The sequence below is a fragment of the Pistacia vera genome, unplaced genomic scaffold, assembly GCF_008641045.1.
Source record: "Pistacia vera cultivar Batoury unplaced genomic scaffold, PisVer_v2 Contig157, whole genome shotgun sequence".
NCBI classification, from domain to species: Eukaryota; Viridiplantae; Streptophyta; class Magnoliopsida; order Sapindales; family Anacardiaceae; genus Pistacia; species Pistacia vera.
In genome coordinates, this window is record NW_022195652.1 from 487,785 (window position 1) to 512,059 (window position 24,275).

The 24,275-nt window shown below is 35.5% G+C and overlaps 3 protein-coding genes across 5 annotated transcripts; 2 read left to right on the forward strand and 1 right to left on the reverse strand.

The window, feature by feature from the left end:
- Positions 1-10,342: 10,342 nt before the first annotated feature.
- On the forward strand, positions 10,343-16,573 carry LOC116124812 (stearoyl-[acyl-carrier-protein] 9-desaturase 5, chloroplastic-like). 3 transcript variants are annotated; one of them, XM_031410563.1, is made up of 3 exons: positions 10,343-10,480; positions 15,142-15,646; positions 15,734-16,573. In XM_031410563.1, the coding sequence occupies exons 1-3, from the start codon at positions 10,365-10,367 to the stop codon at positions 16,301-16,303; spliced, it is 1,191 nt and encodes a 396-aa protein (XP_031266423.1). In that variant the 5' UTR covers positions 10,343-10,364; the 3' UTR covers positions 16,304-16,573. The 3 variants fall into 3 exon arrangements, with proteins under 3 accessions (XP_031266423.1, XP_031266421.1, XP_031266422.1); XM_031410561.1 differs by lacking the exons at positions 15,142-15,646; positions 15,734-16,573 and adding exons at positions 10,839-11,343; positions 11,431-12,153; XM_031410562.1 differs by lacking the exon at positions 10,343-10,480 and adding an exon at positions 14,555-14,803.
- A 2,728-nt stretch (positions 16,574-19,301) lies between these two features.
- Positions 19,302-22,701, forward strand: LOC116124823 (stearoyl-[acyl-carrier-protein] 9-desaturase, chloroplastic-like). The gene is made up of 3 exons (XM_031410579.1): positions 19,302-19,583; positions 21,025-21,529; positions 21,963-22,701. Exons 1-3 carry the CDS (start codon positions 19,453-19,455, stop codon positions 22,521-22,523), a joined length of 1,197 nt encoding a protein of 398 aa, XP_031266439.1. The 5' UTR covers positions 19,302-19,452; the 3' UTR covers positions 22,524-22,701.
- A 486-nt stretch (positions 22,702-23,187) lies between these two features.
- LOC116124879 lies at positions 23,188-23,930 on the reverse strand. The gene has a single exon (XM_031410641.1). The coding sequence runs from the start codon at positions 23,867-23,869 to the stop codon at positions 23,324-23,326; it is 546 nt and encodes a 181-aa protein (XP_031266501.1). The 5' UTR covers positions 23,870-23,930; the 3' UTR covers positions 23,188-23,323.
- Positions 23,931-24,275: the final 345 nt, after the last annotated feature.

A 24,275-nucleotide genomic window follows, 5' to 3' on the forward strand; every position in this document is an offset into this window, starting at 1 on the left:
TGTAGCTAACCTTAAAAATTCTTTCTTCAATCTTTTCTTTGATAAAATGTCGATCTATCTCCACATGCTTAGTTCAATTATAATGAATCAGATTCTTGACTATACTGATGATGACTTGATTGTCACAATATAATTCCATAGGATGCTTCAAGGGAACCTTTAATTCTGACAATAATCTTTATAACCAAATTCCTTCACAAATTCCTTGTGCTATGGCTCGGAATTCTGCTTCTGCACTACTACGGGCTACAACATATTGCTTCTTGCTTCTCCAAGTCACCAAGTTTCCCCACACATAGGAACAATATCCTGATGTTGATCTGTGTTCTATCACTGAACCTGCCTAGTTTGCATCTGAAAATATCTCAATATTCCTCTTGATCGTTCTTTGGAAGAAAATACCTTTACCAGGTCTCATTTTGAGGTATCTCAATATTCTATAGATAGATGTCATGTGAATCTCAATAGGATTGTTCATGAATTGACTTACCACACTTATTGAGAAACCTATGTCTAACCTTGTATGAGATCAATATATGAGCTTCCCTACAAGGCGCTGATACATTCTTTTATCAACTGGTGCACTATCATCATTGTTAACAAGTTTGACAGTTGAAGACATAGGAGTTTCTGCAGGCTTGCATCCTAGCATTCCTGTTTCATTTAGTAAATCCAAAACATATTTACATTGTGAGACTGCTATACCTTTCTTTGACTGTGCAATCTCCATTTCGAGATAAAAATTTGAGGTTCCCGAGATGCTTGATTTCAAACTCCTTTGTAAGGAATTGTTTAATCTTACATAGTTCCTCCTCGTGATCACCTGTCAGAATGATATCGTCCACATATACAATGATAACAACCAATTTCCTATCAGATAAGTGCTTCACAAATAATGTATGGTCTGACTGACATTGAGAGTACTCTTACCTTTTCACTACATTAGTGAATCTTTCAAACCAGGCACGAGGAGACTGTTTTAAGCCATACAAGGATTTTCTGAGACGACATACCTTGTTGACATTGAATCTTGATTCTAAGCCTGTAGGAATTTCCATATACACTTTTTCTTCCAAGTCGCCATTGAGAAAGACATTCTTTACATTGAGTTGATGAAGCAGTACACGAATGGTATTGAGCTTGGCAACAAGAGCAAATGTTTCCTGATAGTCAATGCCATATGATTCAGTAAATCCTTTGGAGATCAACCTCGCTTTGTACATGTCCACATTCCCACATGCCTTACACTTTACTGTGAAAATCCATTTACACCAAACTGGTTTCTTCCCCTCGGGAGTTCAGTAATTTCCTAAGTACCATTCTTTTCAAGAGCCTGAACTTCCTCATCAACTACAGTTTTCCACTTAGGACACTTGAAAGCTTCCTGAATGTTTTGAGGAACCTGTATCTCTGTGATGCCAACAGTAAAGGCACGGAAAAATGGTGATACTTTATCATGAAATAAAATTCCCAATGGGATGCTGAGTGCATGATCTAACTCATTTTCTCCAAGCTATAGGCATATTCAGAATATCATTTTCTAACTCGAAATCAACAGCACTACCTAAGTCAAAAATATTGTTACCTGGAATTTTGCCCGAATTCAGACTTGGTTCAACTTCATGGATTTGTTGAGGAAGTGCTTCTTGCTCTATTTCCTTTTGGATGTGCTCCTTATCCCGCAAGTTAACAATGAACTCAGTGTTTTCAACCAGTAGGAGTTAATTAGGAGGCTGTAGATAAATGTGATTTTCTGTGATGATGGGTGACTCAATGAGTGACTCAAAGTCCCAAAATTGATATTCCTTGGCTAAATTCTCCTCTTGAATATCAGTTTTGGGGTAGTAAGGCTGGTTTTCAAAAAAGGTGATGTCCATCGAATAATGTAATTTCTGTGTGACTGGAGAGTAATACTTATACCCTTTTTGATTTGAGGAATACCTAAGAAAGATGCACTTGAGCGACCTAGGATCAAGTTTACTTCTATGTTGTTGATGGACATGGACAAAGACAGAGCACCCAAAATTTTTGGGTGGGATGGTGGAAATAAGACGAGTTGTTGGAAAGGATTTTAGGAGGGTGTGACAAGGTGTGTTGATTTTTAGAACTCTAGACGACATTCTATTGATAAAGTAAGTTGTTGTAAGAACTACTTCCCCCCAGAGATATTTTGGTACAGTTGTTGCGAACATGAGCGATCTAGCCAGCTCTAGTAAATGTCTATTTTTTCTTTTAGCGATTCCATTTTGTTATGGCGTCTCTATACATTAACTTAAGTGAACTATTCATTCTTTTGCTAGAAATTCTCCTACGTTGGAGTTGAAATAATCTCTAGCATTATTAGACTTTAGGATTTGTATTTTTTATCGGAATTGGGTCTAAATCATATCTTTGAAACTTTTGAATATTTGAACCGTTTCTGATTTTTCTTTCATGAGGAATACTCAGGTTTATCTAGTGTGATCATCTATGAATGAGACAAACCACCTTGCACCTGTTACATTTTTTATTTTTGATGGACCCCAAATATCACTATGAATCATTGAGAATGAACTAGACGCTTTGTAAGGTTGAATGTTAAAATGAGATCGAACATGTTTTGATAATTGACAGATTTCACACTCAAAGGATTTTGGATTTTTGTTAAGTAAGGATGGAAATAAATGCTTGAGATACATAAAATTTCGATGACCTAAGCGATAGTGCCACATCATGATTTCACTATCGTTATTTTGACAAGAAACAGAAAGAATGTGAAACCCCATTTTTTTAAATATATTACATTTTCCTTGTGATTTTATTTTTATGGAAGGGAATTTCTGTTAGTTTTTAAAAGTTTTATTGGGAGTGAAATTGCAAGAAAAGGAAGTTGCTGGGTTTGCATTAACAAGGGGCAAAAATCTGGAGATTTTTGAAGAAAAAGCTGATGCGGAGGGGTTACATGAAATTAAGAGATTTTGGGGGGCAGATTATAATTTCAGAAAAACTATTTTAGTTTTAAAGAAGAAAAAAACTGGGCAGTTCACCCAAAAGGAAGAAGAAGAAAGATGAGAGAAGAAAACCGAGAGAAAGAAAAGAAAAAGAGAAAGGAAGAGAGAAAGAAGAGATTTTTGAAGAAAAAGCTGATGCGGAGGGGTTACATGAAATTAAGAGATTTTGGGGGGCAGATTATAATTTCAGAAAAACTATTTTAGTTTTAAAGAAGAAAAAAACTGGGCAGTTCGCCCAAAAGGAAGAAGAAGAAATATGAGAGAAGAAAACCGAGAGAAAGAAAAGAAAAAGAGAAAGGAAGAGAGAAAGAAGAGAAGGATGAGGAGAAAGGAAGAAGAAGAAAAGGAAAAAAAAAAAAAAAAAGAGAGAAGGGATAAAAGAGTGGGTTGGCCGAGAGGTTGAGCAAGAGAGCAATGGAGGAAATGAAGCGAAATAGAATTGGAGAGAAGAAAGAAAAAGAGCAGATCGGCCATAACCCAGTTTCTAATGGTCCATGCATGTAGATTGGGAGGTGGATATGCTAAATTTCTTCTTCAATCCAAGAGAAATTAACCCATTATTGTTCTTGATGTTAGGAACGAAAGAGAAAAATGGAGGAGAGTGCTTGAGCCTTCAATTTTAGTTCGGTTGAGCTGAATGGTGAGTGGACCAGCCAAAAACTCTTTTAAAAACTCAATTCCTGCTTGCATGTAAAGTGTTGATTTCTATTATAGTGTTTGATCCAAATTTTGGTGTGATATCTTGTTAAATTTGCCTTGCATGTGTCGGCTGAGCTGACTTTGAAGTGCTGCATGTCCTGTTTCGATTCTAGCACCATGTCTTGATGAAATCTGGAAATTTTAGTGAGTGGAAAATGCATTAAATCCTTTTCTAAAGTTTGCATTTTTCAAGTTGCATGTTACTTGATGTTTATTGTTTCAAGCATTTAAAAGTTATGTTTAAATTGATTATTTGGAATATTGTTTGTATCATAGAGATGAGTTGTGGATGTTGTTGATTTGAAGAGTAGATGGGGAAAGGTTATAAAATGGGCAGAATTAGAAATGTTGAACTTGGCATGCATGTGTGCATTTTATGCATATACATAATGTTTGTGAATAGAAAAGAAATTATGGGAAATTGTATGTTGGATATGGTGGCTGACTATTGTGGTTAACTGAAATTGGAGATTTAAAGCAATAGTTTTATATGGATAGAGCATATATGTTGATTCTAAAGAACCAAGAGTTATTAAAGTATGTTTTTGGTTATAAAAAGTTATGCTGTGAAATTCTGATAGCTTGAACTTCTGAAAATTTTATATATGTTTCGGGCTTGCAAATGAGCTAAATTTCAGATATTTTGTTTTAGACTTATTAGAGATTGTTTGAAAATTGATTTCACCCCAAAATTCAAAGTATTGGATTTTTTTTTTATAAATTTTGAATTCTGCTATGAAATTCTGGAATTTCATGTTTTCTGTAGAGCATGCATTTTTAAGAACTGAAATAATGCACTTATACTTATCCAAATTGAGTGATTTTAAATTCTGGTGAATCCTATATGTGTCTAGTTTAATTCTGGAGAGTTTCATGAGGTTTAGATTAAGGGTTGAATTGTTATGAATTTTACAAGTCAACCTCAATTTTGGAAATAGTTGGCAGATTTAAATGAGTTGAAAAAAAATTGTGTTTTAAATAGTTATTGATTCTGAAATGACTAGAAAATATTACTGATCAACATATATTTGTCTAGAATGCCCCATTGAAACTATAGCTTGATTTGGTGAGTGGATAAAACATAAAAATCTTTTACAAAAGAAAATTGAGTTTCAAGTCTTGCATGTCAAAATCATGGTTCCCTATATCAATTGCTTTTGAAATTATGCTTGTTTTAAATATGGTTATTGGTAGATCTTGCCTTTGACTTGTTGAAATATTGATTTTGGCAAAGTTTTGTAATTGTCAAAATGCTTGGAAGTGTTGTTTTATTCGGGTGGAGATGAATTGACATTGTTGATAAATAGTTAAACGAAGAAAATGTGTAGTGGGAGAAGGAAATTTTACATCTGCAGTAAGTTGAGTTTTGAGTACTGCTTTTTAAATATTCAGTGACCACTTTTTATTTCCATGAGATACACATTTTCAAATGCATAACGTAATTCATTACTTTTTGATATATATATATATATACTTTGATTATATTATCTGCATATGTGATCAAATTAGAGTTTGACATGTTATATATAGTATTAATTGATGGATGAGTAATGTTATAGTTACCGAAGGATATGCACCGAATTCGTGTACCGAATAACGTGATAAAATCTTGACCGTTAATTCATTACAAGTTAATATTAATCAACAGTTAGGATTATGTCACGTCATTCGATGTGTAATTTTTAATAACTCTATCATTTTCCTTGATGGATATAGGGCTTGGGTTTTGGTTTTAATTAAATTGGTGTATGGGGTTCATGGAAAACTGAATAATATGTAATTTTCTACAAGTTCAAGTAGTCAAATATGACGGCTATAGAAAATTGATATTCTTTTTGTATGTTGCATTGAGTTTGAAGCAATAAATGCAAATCTGTGCTTTTCATGTCTATGAGACTCACATGGAGTGCAAACCTTAAATAGTAATTACATGTTACTATTTTGTCAGGGTTTAAGTGTTAAGCTTAAGAATATTGAGAATGTATTTAAAACTACGATGCATCGAGCTTTGTGGAAGTGCCTGCCACGTGAATTGTAGACTTAATTAATAATTGTGTAAAGTTTCTTTTGGCTCCCTCATGTTTATTTCATTACTTGTCTTTACTTACATTTTAGCCCATAATACACTACCATAGATCATTTCATAAACTTTTAATAATTTTATAAAGGCCTATGTTTTGAAGAAATATAATGTATTGGGTTAAGAATAAGTATAGTAATGACATACAAACCACCCTGCAAAGTACTTGTCCCCTAGAGATACAGATTTTTGGCTCTGCCCGAGCGATGCAGGATTCCGTCGGGTATGACAGTTTCAGATTTTGGCTCTGCGCATGCTTATGATAGATTTTATTGGCTCTGCCTGGGTGTTGAGCGGTCTGCCAGATATGACAGTTTTGGTGGCTTTGCCCACGCGATGATAGATCTTACCGAGTATAACAGGTACATCCCTTGCTTTGCCTGCACGTGGGACGCCCACCAGGTAAGACAGACTTCCCCGAGGGTAATAGTTGCGGTGAGAGTTATCTGTTATTAATATCATAATCAGTCTTAGAATGTTCAAAATCACATTCAGTTTTGAGTATCAGTTATGAGCGATAGTCTTAATATGAGTTTTCAAATTATTAAGAGAGTTTTCAGTATTAGCCACAGTTTTTGAAATAAGATATCAGCTTAGAGTTTTCAGTACCAGTAAAAGCTACAGTATTCAGTTTAAAGTTCAGTTATCAGCATAAAGTTTACAGTATTCCAAAATCAGTTATTAGTGCATAGTTTCAGAAAAATCAGTTTTCAATTTTATATCATCACAATAGTTATAAATTTAGTTACCAGATTTTGTTTTGTGAATCATGAGTGTTCATTGAATGATGGTTTGGATGTTTGCAGCATGACTAGTAGAGTTATTACTTTCATAATCATATGCATTCTTGAGTGATGACATAGATGGTTACAGCATGCCTTACAGGAAATATTGTTCCCAGAAGCATAAGCATTTACACTTATGTTTTAAGTTTTTAGAAAAAGAATTTTAAACATTCAATTGTGAGCTATAATTCAGAATTTGTTTTCAGCTTAAATGATGAGAGTACAGTACTTAGAACAATATTAGAAACGAGTTATACATGCATACAGGAATGATTTAGTTACTTCCATAACACGTTCATAGAATCATGTTGTTTTCAGGATTTCATAAGAACTATTTGATGTCATGACTATTGTTTCAAGAATGTTTTGCAAACTCTTCCCAATCCCCCACTCACTGAGTATTTCAGCTCACCCATTTTTAGACCATTTTCCCCAAGTTCACAGGAAGAGTCTTGCTGATGAGTGATTCCTCTTGAGGTTGGGCTCATACGTCATCGACTCATCATGTGTGTAAAAATGTCATGCTTGTTCCTGCTACAGAATTATGTTTTATCCCTATGTTGATTATAAAAGATATGAAGATCTAATGCCATCCGTTTTTATATTTTACAAACGTACGAGTTAGCTTTTATATTTTCAAAAAAAAAAAAAAAAATATATATATATATATATATATATCTTATGTGCTTATGCTTTCAAAACGAATCCAAGCGAATGTTTTTATGAAAAGTTTATTTAGAATATAGGTTTTTTTATTTTTTAGATTCCTACACGGCAAGTCTCGGCCGTCCGAGTCTCATAGGTGCATCCGGAGCTTATGGGATAGGGAGGGTCGAGGCGGGTCGTGTAAAAAAGAATTAACACTAATTGCCTTTTGAGATTGTTCTTGTGGATAGTGGCACTCCTTAAGGATGTAGAGTCCAGAGCATTCCTCAGCATTACTAATCGTCTTCCCCGAATTCAAATCCTGAACTAAACTGTTGATGCGTGATTCTAACACCAACTAATTGTCACGTGCACAACATTGATCGGTCAAGAGACACAGTGATTATGGGTAGAAAAATGCGCAATAAATGCAATGAGAGCTTTTTAAAGTGGTTCGGATGCTAAGGTAGCAAGTCTTACGTCCACTGATTTATATTAGTATTGTGGGTCAGGTCGCATGGCGGATTGACTTACAAATGATTGGGAAAAATAAATACAAAGTTTACAAAAAAGAGAGAGAGAGAGAGAGAGAGAGAGAGAGCGAGAGAGCTAGTTCCGAGTGTGAAAATAGCCGAATCCCCTTAATGAAGGGGTCTTCCTCCTTTTGTAACAAGACGAATGCAAGTAATCATCATTAAATCCTTGGGTTGGTGTGAATGTCAAGACATAATCCGACTTTATGTCACATTGCCCACTTCCCAAGTTGATTTCACGCGATTTGGAGCAGGGAAATGGACACGTGGGAGCTCCATAGCGTTTGGCAGGCTTGACGTGTGCTTACCGTTCTGACGGGAGCAGGTCACACTTCATCACGTGATTTCCCCCGTCAGCCCTTGATTTCCCAGGCATAACAGAAGTCCCCTAGTTTTTAAGGTTTGAGGATCGAACCTTGGAAACTAAGTCATGCCGTGATTGGAGGTTCTGGTAATTTCGACCTGAATGGAAGAAGCTCGGGACGGGGCCTTTTGCGAACACGACCCCGCATAATCTTTGCCCAAACGACCTGACAATCATCATCCTAGCGACCTGGATTCATCGGGCGTTTCTTATCGTGCCTTGGAGATTCAATGAGCCTGCTTCTGCGCTGTCAGGTGCTCTGCACATGTTAAAGCGTCTGGCAGGCGCATTAAATGCGTTGTGTGCTGACCCGGCGTTGTTTTGATAGAGCATTAATTGCACGGCACACTCGAAACGACAACCCTCATCACAACATTGAATGCGGCGTGGGGCGCATTTAATGCGGGGAGAGAGAGAAGACTGTCGTTTCGATTCCGAGTGATGGTAACCGTCGGTTCGTAGTCCATATAAAAGCCCAAATTTTTCATATGATGCCACCAAAATCCCTTCTGCCTCAAGCGAAAAATCCTTGCAAACTGGAAGTTCTTCTTTTCCGATTGGCGTCTCTCCGATATCCGAAACAAGATCCGTCTTCGGTCACGCACCCCAGAAGGTAAGCGATTTTTCTTCTGTTTTTTTGGGGGGGGGGGGGGGGGGAATGGCGTTGGGTCTCCATCGTCTTCCCCGAATTCAAATCCTGAAATTCACAATGAGTGGAGGAAAAATTAATAACACACCTCTTTTCCATAGTGAGTTTACTAATTGACAATAGATTACATTCCAAGTTAAGAACAAAAAGAGCAGAGTTGAGAGTAAGGTCCTTTGATATCACAACTAAGCCTGTACTGATAACCTTTGATAGCGAATCATCTGCTATTCGGACTTTTAAATTATTTGGACATGGGTTATATGTATCAAACATGTTGCATCTCCCGTCATGTGATCAGATGCTCTTGAGTCCATAATCCAAGGTTTTTTACGTTTCTTACCCACAGTAAAGACACTCAAAAAATTATCTTTGTGATTGAACATTCTGTAACCAATGACTTAGTTGGAAGATGAGCCGGTTTGCGACTGAGCTGACATAAGAGGAGACAGTAATTTTTGAAGCGTCTCCATTTGCTCTTTATTAAACGAACTTGGTTTAGAAGGTGATGACTCCTCGACAGAGACGTGATTTCCTTGACCTTCTTTCTCTATTTATTAATGCAGAGATAACAAGTAAGAAAAACTTGATGATAGAGACAAAGAGAGCATTAAACCCACTCTGATGTCATGAAGAAAATAAAGAATGAAAGTATGAAAGAACATCAATTCAATTTCCTCTGTGATCTTCCTTTTTATTGAATAAAGAAGACAAAAATAAATAGATTACAATAGTGAGACAATTCCAGAAAAAAATATTTCTTAAAGGAAAATAATAAAAATAAATCAAGAAAATTTGACAATTAAGAATTCAATCTTCTTGTAAAAGAAAAATAATAACTAAGAAATAAAAAACTCTTAAAGTAATAAAAACTCATAAAAAACAAAATACACTAACTAATACATAACATTGAAACAAAAGAATCAAATAAATGCAATCAACGGCTTGACTTTCAACATATAACATATAATATATGCTCTTTAAGAGTGAAATATGTGATTTCCATTATAGTTAGATTTCATATTTTAGATTGTTATAACAAAAGAAAATAAAATATTAAAAATGCATATATGGTGATGGAGTAATTTCTGATGATACAACTCTGGACGCAAAGCGGGAGTCTAATAATATTTCAACTTCAATTTTGTGTGGGTTGCAATATGATATTACGTAATGCAACTCCGGTATATGAAGGTGGCAATAGCATGTTTGAAATCCACCTTCCATTCTGTTATGCACGTTTTTTATCGTTTTCAAAGAAATTACGCCAACCTCAGTACCTCACATTTTTATTTCGTAAGGCCTTTTTCTCAATTTCTATTCATCCTCTTATAATCATGCACGCCCACAGTTCTATGTCTGGTTGCCGCAGTTTTCAGAAGCTTGAGCACAATTATGATAGAAATACCCATTTTCATATGATTAAATTTGAAACTCAATTTAAAGTATTAAAATGTGTTTATATGTGTTCGACTTTCTTTCAATAGATCGAGAAGTGTAAAACAGAGACAATATTTCCTTTTTCGAACGTACACGATTTCAAAAGCCAATTCGTTATAAAAGGTGCTTCTCCTTTCGTATCAGTGCCATGCATTACTAAACACGATAAAAAATTGAGATCGATGGCTCTGAAACTGAAGACAGTCTCCTCCTTGTCCTTAAACCACCCTTCTCTTCAATCCCATGGCATCACATCTCCACGACACTTCATGCCTTCTACTCTTTCTATTACTACCAAGTGAGTTTTCTTCCCTTCAAAAATACAATTTATAGGTCAATCAATCATTATTTTTAACAGGGTTTTGTTTCCTGTTTTCATAGATCCCAAAAGCTCGTCGTTATCAATTAAATTGGCCTAGTAATTTTTTCCAAGATGCAGCATATACATGCATGCAGGTTTCTTAGAGTTCTGTATGCATGCTTATAAATGTATAAAGTATATATTATCAAATTTATTTAAAAATTATTGTTTGGTGATGATTTGAAGGCATTTGAATATTTGCGATTTATATCGCTAGATTAGCGCTAGCTACATTAAAACATGCATAAATTATTTAATTACTTAGGAATTTTTAATTCTCGTCTGTTTATTACAGAGAGGTTGAGAATTTAAGGAAGCTGTATTGCCGTCGAGGAGATGTATGTGGTGAAGTTACTCATTCCATTCCACCAGAGAAGATTGAATTATTCAAATCCTTGGAGGGTTGGGCTGAGCAGAATGTGTTGGTACACCTAAAGCCTGTTGAGAAAAGTTGGCAACCAACAGATTTTCTGCCAGAACCTGAAACTGAAGGATTCTACGATCAAGTCAAGGAATTGAGGGAAAGAGTTAGTCATCTCCCTGATGAGTATTTCGTCATATTAGTTGGTGATATGATTACAGAAGAAGCCCTTCCAACATACCAAACAATACTCAACACACTTGATGGGGTTCGGGATGAGACTGGTGCAAGCCTCGGTTCTTGGGCAACTTGGATAAGGGCTTGGAGTGCGGAAGAAAATAGACATGGTGACCTTCTCAATAAGTATCTTTACCTCTCTGGACGGGTCAACATGAAGCAGATTGAGAAGACTATTCAGTATCTCATAGGAGCAGGGATGGTAAGATAATTCTTATTATATAAATTTAATTTAATAGTACCACTTATCATAAACTCATAAAATGAACATATACTTTAATTAATATAGGATCCTAAATTTGAAAAAAATCCCTACAATGGATTCATCTACACATCCTTCCAAGAGAGAGCAACATTCATCTCACATGGTAACACGGCAAGGCTGGCCAAGGAGCACGGAGATGTGAAACTAGCACAAATATGCGGTATTATTGCTGCTGATGAGAAAAGACATGAAACTGCGTACACAAAGATCGTGGAGAAGCTCTTTGAAGTAGACCCGGATGACACAATCTTGGCTTTAGATGGGATGATGAGGAAAAAGATTAAAATGCCAGCACATTTGATGTATGACGGGGAAGATGATAATATTTTCGATCACTTCTCAGCTGTCACTCAACGCCTTGGAGTCTACACAGCCAAGGACTACGCAGATATTCTAGAATTTCTTCTAGGAAAATGGAATGTGGAGAAGCTGACGGGTCTCTCCGGTGAGGGGCATAGAGCTCAAGATTTTGTGTGTGAATTGCCTAGGAGGATTAGAAGATTGGCAGATAAAGCTCAGGCAAGGACAAAACAAGCTAACACTAGTGTTAATGTTCCCTTCAGCTGGATTTTCGGAAGAAAAATAAGGGTTTAATTAAGGGCAGAATATGCATGTGTTATGGGTCATCACTTTAATAAACTTACAAGTATGCTTACCATCTTCTATGATATTTACTCAATTGAATTTGCCACCGACAGGCATCCTTTAATTACATTCAGGTCAAGATATTTTCTCTGTAGGATCCATATGATACAACTTCTAAAGGAATAGTCTTATAAAAAGTAGCGTCTCTTGACTAGAATTTATAAAAAGAATTATAGTTAGTGTGTTTAGTATGGAAAATGCAAAAGATCGAGTATGTGTTATAGTAAGTTACTAGAAGAGTTTTATTGAAAGAAATGATCCACAAAGAATTGATAGTCATGCATCATATTACTTCCTCTATTTCTTTATAAAAGTCGTTTTGAGGGTATTAACTCTTTCAAAATAAATGACGTTTTCTTCTTTCATTATTTTTTAACTCACGTTTTTATTCTCCACTCTGCCCCTCATCTCCTCTCTCTATCTTTTTCTCTACCCTGCCCCACACTCCTCTCTCTCTCTCTCTCTTTATCTATCTCTTCCCCTCATCTCCTATCTTTCACAATTTCTCTCTCTTTATTTTAATATTTCACACATGTGTTTCAACGGGGGAAACAAAATTTTCCCACCTGCAATATGAGGAAAAAGTCAATTCTCTGCACAGTTTTTTATTTATTAAAAACTGTGTAAAAACTTAAGACGACAGTTATATTGAAACGGAGAGAATATTATAAAACAGCAAGGATTCATATGAAATTTAAATAAATTAAAAAAAAAAAAGATTTTGGCTGTTCCATGAAATTCAAGGGACAATTAGGTTTTGGAAACTTAAATTAAAGATTCATGCGTGCATCTATTTATTATACCATGTAATTGATATAAAACGTTAAGCTTAAGTCATACATGCATCTACTAGATCTCTAAGCATTTATATCTAAAACCATAATTGATCATAAATAAATCTAATAATAGTTTCCCTTGCAAATAAACCCATAAAATAATTTTGAATGTATTTACAGAAAGACGGTGATTTTGATTAAAAAGATCGGTTAGTCAATGGATTACAAATATTTTTCCTCTAAAATTTTCTTCTTGTTCTTTAAAAAGGTAAGCAATGTTAGAAGGCATGGATGACACGTATAAGCATGTGGCATTCAATTAATATTTGGGTAAAGTAGTATAAGACAAGACATGTGATGTGAATTAAGATGTAGTCTTAATTTGATGATGAACTTGAAAGTCCAAATTGGTAGACTAAAGAGCCTAGTAATAAATAATAATTTATTAATATATTTTAAATCATTAAATTAACAGTATTTAATTATAGTAATAGTAATGTTAGCGTGCGGTTTCATATATCTACCGCTAGTCAATCGTATAATCATGCACGCACGCAGCTCTGTGTCTGGTTGCCCCAATTTTCAAAAGCTTGAGCACAATTATGATAAAAATACCCATTTTCATATGGTTAAATTTGAAACTCAATTTAAAGTATGTGTTTATATGTGTTCGACTTTCTTTCAATAGATCGAGAAGTGTAAAACAGAGACAATATTTTCCTTTTTCGTTTGTACACGGTTTCAAAAGCCAATTCGTTATAAAAGGTGCTTAGGGCTACCCAAAAAAAAATTGAAAACCAAATCGAACCGGAAAATTGAATCAAAACTAAATCGAAAAATCGGTTTTTCATATTTATCGGTTCGTAGTGATGACAATAGGCCGAGCTGGGACTGGGTACCCTTTGGCCGAGGTCCAAGCCTGACCTCATGACAAAGGCCTAAGCCCGGGCTAGGCCCGTTACAGGTATGATAGGTAAAGCCGAAGTCTGGTCCGACGGGCTTTTTGTAACCTTAGGCCTGTCCTAAGTTTGCCCATTTTTGTAATGTGAATTTTTAAATATATAATAAATTTTAATTTTTTTATATTTTTAATTCTAGAAATAATTTTTAAATATTAATTTTTTTTTAATACTCATCAAATATGTAAATAACTTTCCATAAAGTGCATCCATCAATCCATGTAGGGTTTGAAAAAAATAAGCATATATATATAGGATAATCTTGTAATTAAATATATAATATAATTAATACAAAATTATTGGGCCGGGCCTGAAGATATACCCAAGCTCGACTTGTACCCGAGGTTGGGCCTTAAAATCAGGCCCAAGCCTAAACTCGCGAATATCAGGTAAAATCTGACTTTTTCGAGACAGAACAGGATGGGCCGGGTACCTAAAAATATTGGGCTCACTGTTATCTCTATCGATTCGGTTTTGGTTTTAAAAAATAACTAAACTGAATTTTTGGTTTGATTAACTGTTCAAGGACAATATTAAACCGGTTAACGGAATCCGTTTTAAAAACCGGTTTTGAAAAAAATAAATAAGGGTATTGGGTATGCACTATGCAGATTGCAGACTGCTTCTCCCCTCAATTATTTTTCTTTTCGTCTTCTTCTCCTTTCACTACTTTCTCTTTCTTTTTCAGACTTTTCAGTCTTTCTTCTTCTCTTCCTCCACCAATTTCCTTTTTCTTTTTCGTCTTCTTCTCTTACTCTCTTCCTCTGCTTCTCCACTTTTCCTTTTCTTTTTCGCCTTTTCTCCTTTCACTTTTCGTTTCTTTTTCTTTTTCGTCTTCTCCATTTCTTCTCCCTTTGTATCAGTGCCATGTATTACTAAACACAATAAAAAATTGAGATCGATGGCTCTGAAACTGAAGATAGTCTCCTCCCTGTCCTTAAACCTCCCTTCTCTTCAATCCCATGGAATCACATCTCTACGACACTTCATGCCCTCTACTCTTTCTATTACTACCAAGTGAGTTTTCTTCCCTTCAAAAATACAATTTTTTTAACTGGGTTTTTTTCCTGTTTTCATAGATCCGAAACAGCTCATAGTTATCAATTAAATTGGCCTAGTAATTTTTGCCAAGATGCAACATATACATGCATGCAGGTTTCTTAAAGTTCTGTATGCATGCTTATAAATGTATAAAGTATATATTATCAAATTCATTTAAAAATCATTGTTTGGTGATGATTTGAAGGCGTTTGAATATTTGTGATTTATATCGCTAGATTAGCGCTAGCTACATTAAAACACGCATAAATTATTTAATTACTTAGGAATTTTTAATTCTTGTCTGTTTATTACAGAGAGGTCGAGAAGTTAAGGAAGCTGTCTTGCCGTCGAGGATATGTATATGGTGAAGTTACTCATTCCATTCCACCAAAGAAGATTGAATTATTCAAATCCTTGGAGGGTTGGGCTGAGCAGAATGTGTTGGTGCACCTAAAGCCTGTTGAGAAAAGTTGGCAACCAACAGATTTTCTGCCAGAACCTGAAACTGAAGGATTCTACGATCAAGTCAAGGAATTGAGGGAAAGAGTTAGTCATCTCCCTGATGAGTATTTCGTTATATTAGTTGGTGATATGATTACAGAAGAAGCCCTTCCAACTTACCAAACAATACTCAACACACTTGATGGGGTAAGGGATGAGACTGGTGCAAGCCTCGGTTCTTGGGCAACTTGGATAAGGGCTTGGAGTGCGGAAGAAAATAGACATGGTGACCTTCTCAATAAGTATCTTTACCTCTCTGGACGAGTCAACATGAAGCAGATTGAGAAGACTATTCAGTATCTCATAGGAGCAGGGATGGTAAGATAATTCTTCTCATATAAATTTAATTTAATAGTACCACTTATCATCTACTCATAAAATGAACGTATATTTTAATTAATATAGGATCCTAAATTTGAAAAAAATCCCTACAATGGATTCATCTACACATCCTTCCAAGAGAGAGCAACATTCATCTCACATGGTAACACGGCAAGGCTGGCCAAGGAGCACGGAGATGTGAAACTAGCACAAATATGCGGTATTATTGCTGCTGATGAGAAAAGACATGAAACTGCGTACACAAAGATCGTGGAGAAGCTCTTTGAAGTAGACCCGGATGACACAATGTTGGCTTTAGATGGGATGATGAGGAAAAAGATTAAAATGCCAGCACATTTGATGTATGACGGGGAAGATGATAATATTTTCGATCACTTCTCAGCTGTCACTCAACGCCTTGGAGTCTACACAGCCAAGGACTACGCAGATATTCTAGAATTTCTTCTAGGAAAATGGAATGTGGAGAAGCTGACGGGTCTCTCTGGTGAGGGGCATAGAGCTCAAGATTTTGTGTGTGAATTGCCTAGGAGGATTAGAAGATTGGAAAAAAAAGCCCAGGCTAAGGCAAAACAAGCTAAGACTAGTGTTAATGTTCCATTCAGCTGGATTTTCGGAAGAAAAGTAAGGGTTTAATTAAGGGCAGAATATGCATTTGTCATGGGTGATGACTTTAATAAACTTACAGTATGCTTACCATCTTCTATGATATTTACTCAATTTAATTTGCCTAGGATAAATTTGCTATAGCTATAGCAAATCTGTGTTTTCCAAACTTGCACTTTTTTCTTTGAACCGCACATGTTCCAACATATTTTCTGTATAAGAATGTGCGTACAATTAATTTTGTTGTTGTAGGGTAGGATAAGGCTTGTGATGGGAGATAGCATAAATGTTTGATGAATATTGGATTATTAATTAGATATTCAAAATGAGTATAGTCTACGTAAATGGCTTTGTCTAACCCATGGCACGGAAATTTTAAGCTACTCTATCTGCCTTCCAATTAATTATTCAGAAGTCGAGGTAGTTGATTTACTCTTAAAAGACCGAGCATATATGTACCAAAGCTTAAGGATGGTGAATGCATTAATACTCATGCATCAATCAATTGTCGTTGTATGATGTATTATTAAACTAAATAATAAAGAATAAACGGGAATTAATAATAGTAAATAAATGATTATATGGATATATTACTTGAGATTTAACATGGCTAGACTTATACAATAGTTACTTAAATGGCTGCTTGGTCTAAACATAACACTAAATATTATATGAATTATATGCATAAAACAGTAGGAAATTAAGAAGAAAATCAGTCTACTATATTGGATTCTCTTTCCACTTCATTTTACTTATCCTTACCATACTCTGTCGTTTCTTCTGCAGCACACCTTACATTACATATTATTAAAAAGTACACAATTTCCAAAGCAGTTTTTTAAAGGCGTTTCCTCTTTGTGTCAGTGCCGGGAAAAACAAAACAGAAGAAAGCTGAAATAAGAAAATATGGCTCTGAAACTAAAAAGTAAAAACAATTTCCTCCTTGTACTCCCTAAACCTCCCTTATCAAAACATTGTTAGAAATAAAAAAGCATTGAATTGAGGAGTCTCTTTCTTTTCTTTTGCCCCATTAATTTATATTCATGCACCTCTGTCTAAATGTGTTTCTGAAACTGAGCACACTAATGCTTCTTATCTCACAACCTCCCTTCTTGTAGTTGTCCCAAGGTGAAGGCATCAGATCTCCAACTCTTAGAGTCTCCATCTAGTCTAATCTTTTCACCACATTAAGCTAGCTCTTTTAATTATATAAACTCAATCTATTCTTCTGGTTTTTGACAGATGAATATGTCATGTCCAGTTTCTCAAGAGAGTAGTTGTCTGTAAGCGGGTTTCTGTCTTCTTGTACGAGTCTATAAGTCACAGTCTTCGTTCTTTGCATCGTAGCTTGTGTTGACTCAGAGTTTTGTTTTTTTGGGTTATTTAATTGGAATAAGTGGATTCTTCGATGTAATTTTGTTAAATGAGTAACCCAAATTACCGCAAACGTTACGTTATATCTGCGTTTCTGTTTGGCATGCTATTGTCTTTATCTGATATATTTCTTTAATTTCATGCGTTTTCTCCTTGAGTAAACGATTTTTCCCACCCAAGGTTTGGTATAATGAGACTTTCCCACCCAAAAAGTTTAAAAATACAATTTTACCACCCTCAACATAGATCTGTTAAAATTTTTGTTGCGAAGAAGAGCAAGCTGGTTAAAAGTCAAAACTCAAAAGTCCCATTTAAGTAAGGGCAGAATAGTCTCTTCCTTTTTTTTTCTTCTCTCCTTCGCCACCGCTGTTGGAGAAAGAGTCTGAAACTGAAGGTCAAACTTTGTTTTCTCACAATCTATATCAAATTGGAACTCATCATGTCCCATATCTGCCTGGGGTGAAAACACTTCTCTCTCAATCGCCTTGCTTCAATACAAATAATCTCCAGTTCACTGGGTTCTTCTTCCCCAGCACGAAATTCCCTACTCATCATCTCACCAATTTCAGCAAGACAAAGACCAAATTCAGCAGCTTCCTTTAGGAAAATTGTGCAGAGAACCAACACCCGCAGACAAGCCTATCGGATCATAGGGAGCTCCCTTCGCAGCATTTCAGAGTCACGAATAGGATCAAGTTTTATAATGTATATAATGAGGGAGAGGATAAAGTTTTTGAGCACTTCTCAGCTGTTGCGCAACGTGTTGGAGTATACACAGCCAAGGACTATGCAGATATTGTAGAGCTTCTGATAGGAAGATAGAATGTAGATAAGGTGAGAGATATTTCGGGCGAGGGGCGTAGAGCTCAAGAATTTGTGTGTGAATTGGCTATGAGGATTAGAAGATTGGATAGGGTAAAAAAAAGGAGATGGTCTTGTTAAGGTTCCCTTCAGTTGAAGAAAAATAAGAGTTTAATTGCATGAATGTAATTTAGTGTTTGGGCTCTGAAATAATGTTGAATTAGGGACCAACTTCTACTTTAAAGAAAACAATTAATTAATTGTATGGATGAATGGTAGATAGAAAGATAGGTTAGTTCAATTAATATTAATATTTGGGTAAAGTATACGATAAGACTAATAGTTACGTAAAGAGCCTAATAACATTGTGGTTCTTTGATAACTTAAAATAATTAATTAAATATTACTAAATTCCGTTAATTGTTATCAATACTGAAAACACACGTCAATCTGGTGGGTCGAATTAGTTGGGTTTTATTTCTTATGGGACCTACTTTTTACCACCATTTTTCAACTCATATTACCACTTTAGGACTTCACCATAGAAAAAAACACATACCATGCATCAGCTATTAAAGGAACTACTTCAATCAGTTTATCTTTCTTCATAGTCAATTTTGGATTTATTATTTACTAAAATAATTAAACTATACATGACATTTTGTTGACATCATATTTATTTGGACAACTATTTTTATGGGTTTTAAAGTTATTTCAAAGGAAAAGCCTGTAGGGAGATTGACAAAAATGGCAAATGAGTAATTAAATCAGAAATGAGTGGGCATTTGTAAAATAAACTCGTCTCTTTATAGACTTGCATTGCCTGATTTGGTGCATATGTTGTCTTCTCTATTTGTATCAAAACATTCACAACTCAAAGCTTTCTCCTTTCTTCTTCTTCGCTGCATTTCTCTTACACATTCACCACTTAACTACTTTGTTCATAATTCCAAACTCCCCCATACAATCTCATTTGTTTTTTTTTCCCAACTAAATCAACAATAATGGCTTTGAAGCTCAATCCAACGTTAAGCTTCCCATCATCATCACCTTACAAACTCCCTTCTCAATCTCACTACTGTCTCAGATCTCCAAGAGTCTCCATGGCATCTACTCTCCGCCCTCCTACCATTAAGTCAGTATTTCTTTTTCCTATTTACAATTTTATTGTTCAGTTTGAATCCTGGTTCTGTTTTTTTAATATATGTTATTGGATTATAATAACAAAATTGATTCTTTATTTATTTAGCTGGTATGGGTTCACTGTGTTTGATTCTAATTAAGGTTAATACACATCTTTTCCCATATGTTCTGTTTTTCACTTGCAGTTTACAGATATTGGTTATTTGGTTAAAGACGAGTTTCGGGTGACTGTGTTGATCTAGTTTAATGTTATATGAGCTCGATGATGTGCTAAATCATGTCGTTTCATTCGATCTCATATGTTTCTGTCTTTTTTTTTTTTTAAACTGATTGAGATTGTTTTGTGTTTCATTAATTTCTTCTTTCTACTTTTTATTTTGCTTCGGCAATGAATTTGATGTTTGTATGTGATTTCAAATGGATGCTCTGCATTTCAGTCTGATCAATACGGAATTCTTTTTCATGTATTTTTGTCATAATCTAGCTAAATTTTTAACTTTTATTCTGTTTAACTGGTCTCTATGAGCTTTGTTAATTGCATGTGGTACTTTCTGTTTGTCTTTCTAAGCTTTGGAAATATATACGTATTACCTACCGTGTATATTTATTTATTTTTCATTTGTTGAGAGTTAGGTCTGATTTTGTGAGTTAACTTAGTCTTTTGGAACTAGGTCGTGTTGGTTGACTGGTTTATTTATTTTATTGGTAAGAATAAAATTAACTCATTCTTTCTTTTTCTTCCCCTTTGGTGGGAAAGGCATGCCGGTTTATTTATCTCTGCAATCTCTTAGCTGGATTTAGAGTTGATATGTAAAACTGCTAGACAGAGTAAACAGTTACTTGTCTCCTTAAACATCTAACCAATATGATGCATTAAGAACTATATCCAGGAAGGAACGGCTTCAAATGGCCATCATACTATATTATGCATTTCGCATAGGACTGCATATTATATAATTACTTGCATGGTATTACAAACATCCTATAGTTCTTTCTCTTAATACTTGCATGTTGCCAGAAATAAATGAATTTATCTGATCTAGAGGTTGTACCTCTGAAAGAGCAATGAAACATCATTAATGGCTCGTAGAACATATGTTCTATCAAATGGTTTTCCAAACATGCCTAGTTCGTATTTCTCTTCAAGTAGAACTTTATAAACAATATCTGTAAGATACAATTTTTCTGTTTAGCCATCCGTTTCTATAGTTTTCAGCTCATTCCAAGTATAAAATTTTGAAAGAATGAACTGAAAGAACCTTTATTCCCTGTAATTTTTGCGGATTATTATTTTCTTTTCCATATTGAATGCCTCTTAGATCCTAAATCACAGTGACCTAGATTTTGAGATCTTCAGACTAGTATATTTTATTCTTGTTCCATTGTCCAATCAAAGTTCTTGTCTCTAAGCTTTCTTTCTTCTACTGTTACAGAGAGGTTGAGAATCTGAAGAAGCCCTATTGTCCTCCACGAGAAGTACATGTTCAAGTGACTCACTCCATGCCACCACAAAAGATGGAGATATTCAAATCCTTGGAGGGTTGGGCTGAGCAGAACCTCTTGGTGCACCTAAAGCCCGTTGAGAAATGTTGGCAACCAGTGGACTTTCTGCCTGAACCTGAATCAGAAGGATTCTATGAGCAAGTCAAGGAGTTAAGGGAAAGATGCAAGGAACTTCCAGATGACTATTTTGTTGTGTTGGTTGGAGATATGATTACAGAAGAAGCCCTTCCTACTTACCAGACCATGTTGAACACCCTGGATGGGGTTCGAGATGAGACTGGTGCTAGTCTCACTCCTTGGGCGATTTGGACGAGGGCTTGGACTGCTGAAGAAAATAGGCATGGTGACCTCCTCAACAAGTATCTTTACCTTTCTGGACGTGTAGACATGAAGCAAATTGAGAAGACAATTCAGTATCTAATAGGTTCAGGAATGGTGAGATTCTTCTTCCCTTCACTCAGGTTTTACTTAACCAGTGTTCCTGTCATTGATTAAAGTGGTTGCGATCAAACTGCCTGTGTACCGAAACTTAATATTTACTTATCCAGTTCTCCTGTCATTGATTAAAATGGTTTTGATCAAATTGCTGGTATATCAGAACTTAAGTTTGACTTAAACCAGTTTTATTGTCATTGGTTTAAAGTGGCTGTGATTTAATTACTGCGAATTAAAACTTTGCGTTCTTCCTCCCAAATCAGAGGAAAGGGTGTTTTAAAAATCTGAAATACTCTTGAACAAGTTTTCACTGTCAATCATTTGAAGGTTCGGATATGACAAGCAAATAATTCAGTGACCAATTCTCTCTCTACGAATTGCAACCTTTTCAAATTTAGTTGACTTTTTTTCTTTTTTAACATGTCTGTTTCAGGATCCTAAAACAGAAAACAGCCCCTACCTTGGTTTCATCTACACTTCATTCCAAGAGAGGGCAACATTTATCTCCCATGGGAACACTGCCAGGCTGGCCAAGGAGCATGGTGACTTGAAACTGGCACAGATATGTGGCATCATTGCCTCTGATGAGAAACGGCATGAAACTGCTTATACCAAGATTGTGGAGAAGCTCTTTGAGATTGACCCTGATGGCACTGTCATGGCTCTAGCTGACATGATGAAGAAGAAGGTGTCAATGCCAGCCCACTTAATGTATGATGGCCAGGATGATAACCTATTTGAACACTTCTCAGCAGTTGCCCAGCGGGTTGGAGTCTACACAGCAAAGGACTATGCTGATATTTTGGAATTTCTGGTGGGAAGATGGAATGTTGAGAAGTTGACAGGTCTTTCTGGGGAGGGCTGTAAAGCTCAGGATTTTGTCTGCGGATTGCCTCCAAGAATTAGGAGGTTGGAAGAGAGAGCTCAAGGAAGGGCTAAGCAAACATCTAATGTCCCTTTTAGCTGGGTTTTTGGTAGAGAAATGAAGGTTTAAGTGCTGGCTGCACTAGAAGTTGAGTTTCATTTTTATGTACCTTCTGTGAGGAGAAGATGGTTAGCCTACTTTGTGGTGATGTTTTTGTAGATACATGTTTTCTGGTTGGTGACATTAAATAAACAAAAAAGGACTGCCATAATTGGGGTGCCTTTGTATCTTTTTGTCTCTCTCTCTCTCTCTCTCTCTTTAAATATGCCCGTGTGCCATCGTAGAGTTTCAATTTTTTTTCTGTGCCTCTTCTATGTATTGCGTAATTGTAAGCTTATTTGGCAAACAGCAAACTTGGTTTAATCAGTAATCCGACTTTCAAAACTCTTGTTTTTGTTACAGTATTGGCCTGGGCTTAGAATAATTTAGTTGGAGATTGAACTTGTTTTTCCCATGTAGAACTTAGTTTGAAAATTCAATTCATTGAATGGAGATTGAACTTTGTTTTTCCCATGTAAAAATGGTTTCAAAATTCATTGCATTGAATGGAGTTTGGACTTTGTTTTTCCCATGTAAAACTTGGTTTCTAAAACTTATACAATGATTATATATTTCTAAATCATTGTATGGAGAAGCATTGTTTAGTGAGCGTTGAAACTAAAACATTTTTGTACTTCCTCAGTAGTGTTTAGAATTTGCAACATGATATTGATAACAAATTTGTAGAAATATATAATCATTAATTCAACATTCTTCGGTACAGTATATATGGAAAAGAACCCAACAAATTAAACCAATAAATGAATGAACAAAACAAACTGACGATGGCATGACCAAATTGATCATAAAAAAAAAAAAAAAAAAAAAAATTAAACTTGGAAAGGCCATGGCCAGTCCTTCAAATCCTCCTCTTGAGCCTGACCCACCTTAGCACTCCGCTTCATATTATCTCCTTCAACGTAGGCATAGTATTTCAAGAAAAATGCAAGAGTAAGAACCACCCACTCCAAGCAAAAAATCAACACACATAACCCACCTGCCAACTTAAGTATCACTTCACCATCCTCCTCTCTCACATATGACTTCAAGTTACCAAGAAAATCGCTAGTCCTGGTAAAGATCAACACTGAAACTGACCCTTGAAATATTGCGGTTAAGACCGTGGCCACCATGTGGGCACCATACCATCGAGAAGAGTCTGATGAGGCTGCCGCACAACCGGAAACAGCCCCGGCTATAGTAAGGATGTGGAGGAGGATAAAAAAGAAGCCACATATGGAAGGAAGTAGCCTAAGTGAAAGGGTCAAGAAAATGCAACTAGATGCTGCACCTAGTAGAATGTAGTTACAAAATAGGAAGACCTTGTGTGTGTGAACGTGATTGGACTGTGGGGTGGAATTTAGAGAAATACCCATTTTCTATACTAGTCAGAATTGGCAGAATTTGTATTTGAAAGAAGATTGATGCTGGTTTTGATTTTGATTTTGATTTTGAAGGTTAAAGTAGTGATGTGAATTGTTTATATAGCAGCCCTTAAACGGTTATATTTGACTCGAGGGAGAGAATATGACCGTTGTGGAGCAAGGAGTGGGACTCGTAACGGCTAGTTTTACATTTTCTCAATTTTTCTCCGTTATTAATAATATAATATATTAGGGTCTTATTACTATTTGATTATCATTCCATACGTTTGTTTAATTCTAATTATAAATAATATGCAAACCTCTTCATTTAGGTTTTGCTTTTCATTACATTAACGCCCAAATATATAGAAAACCACTATGACTATGAACATTTTTGGATATGATGTTATGTTATGGA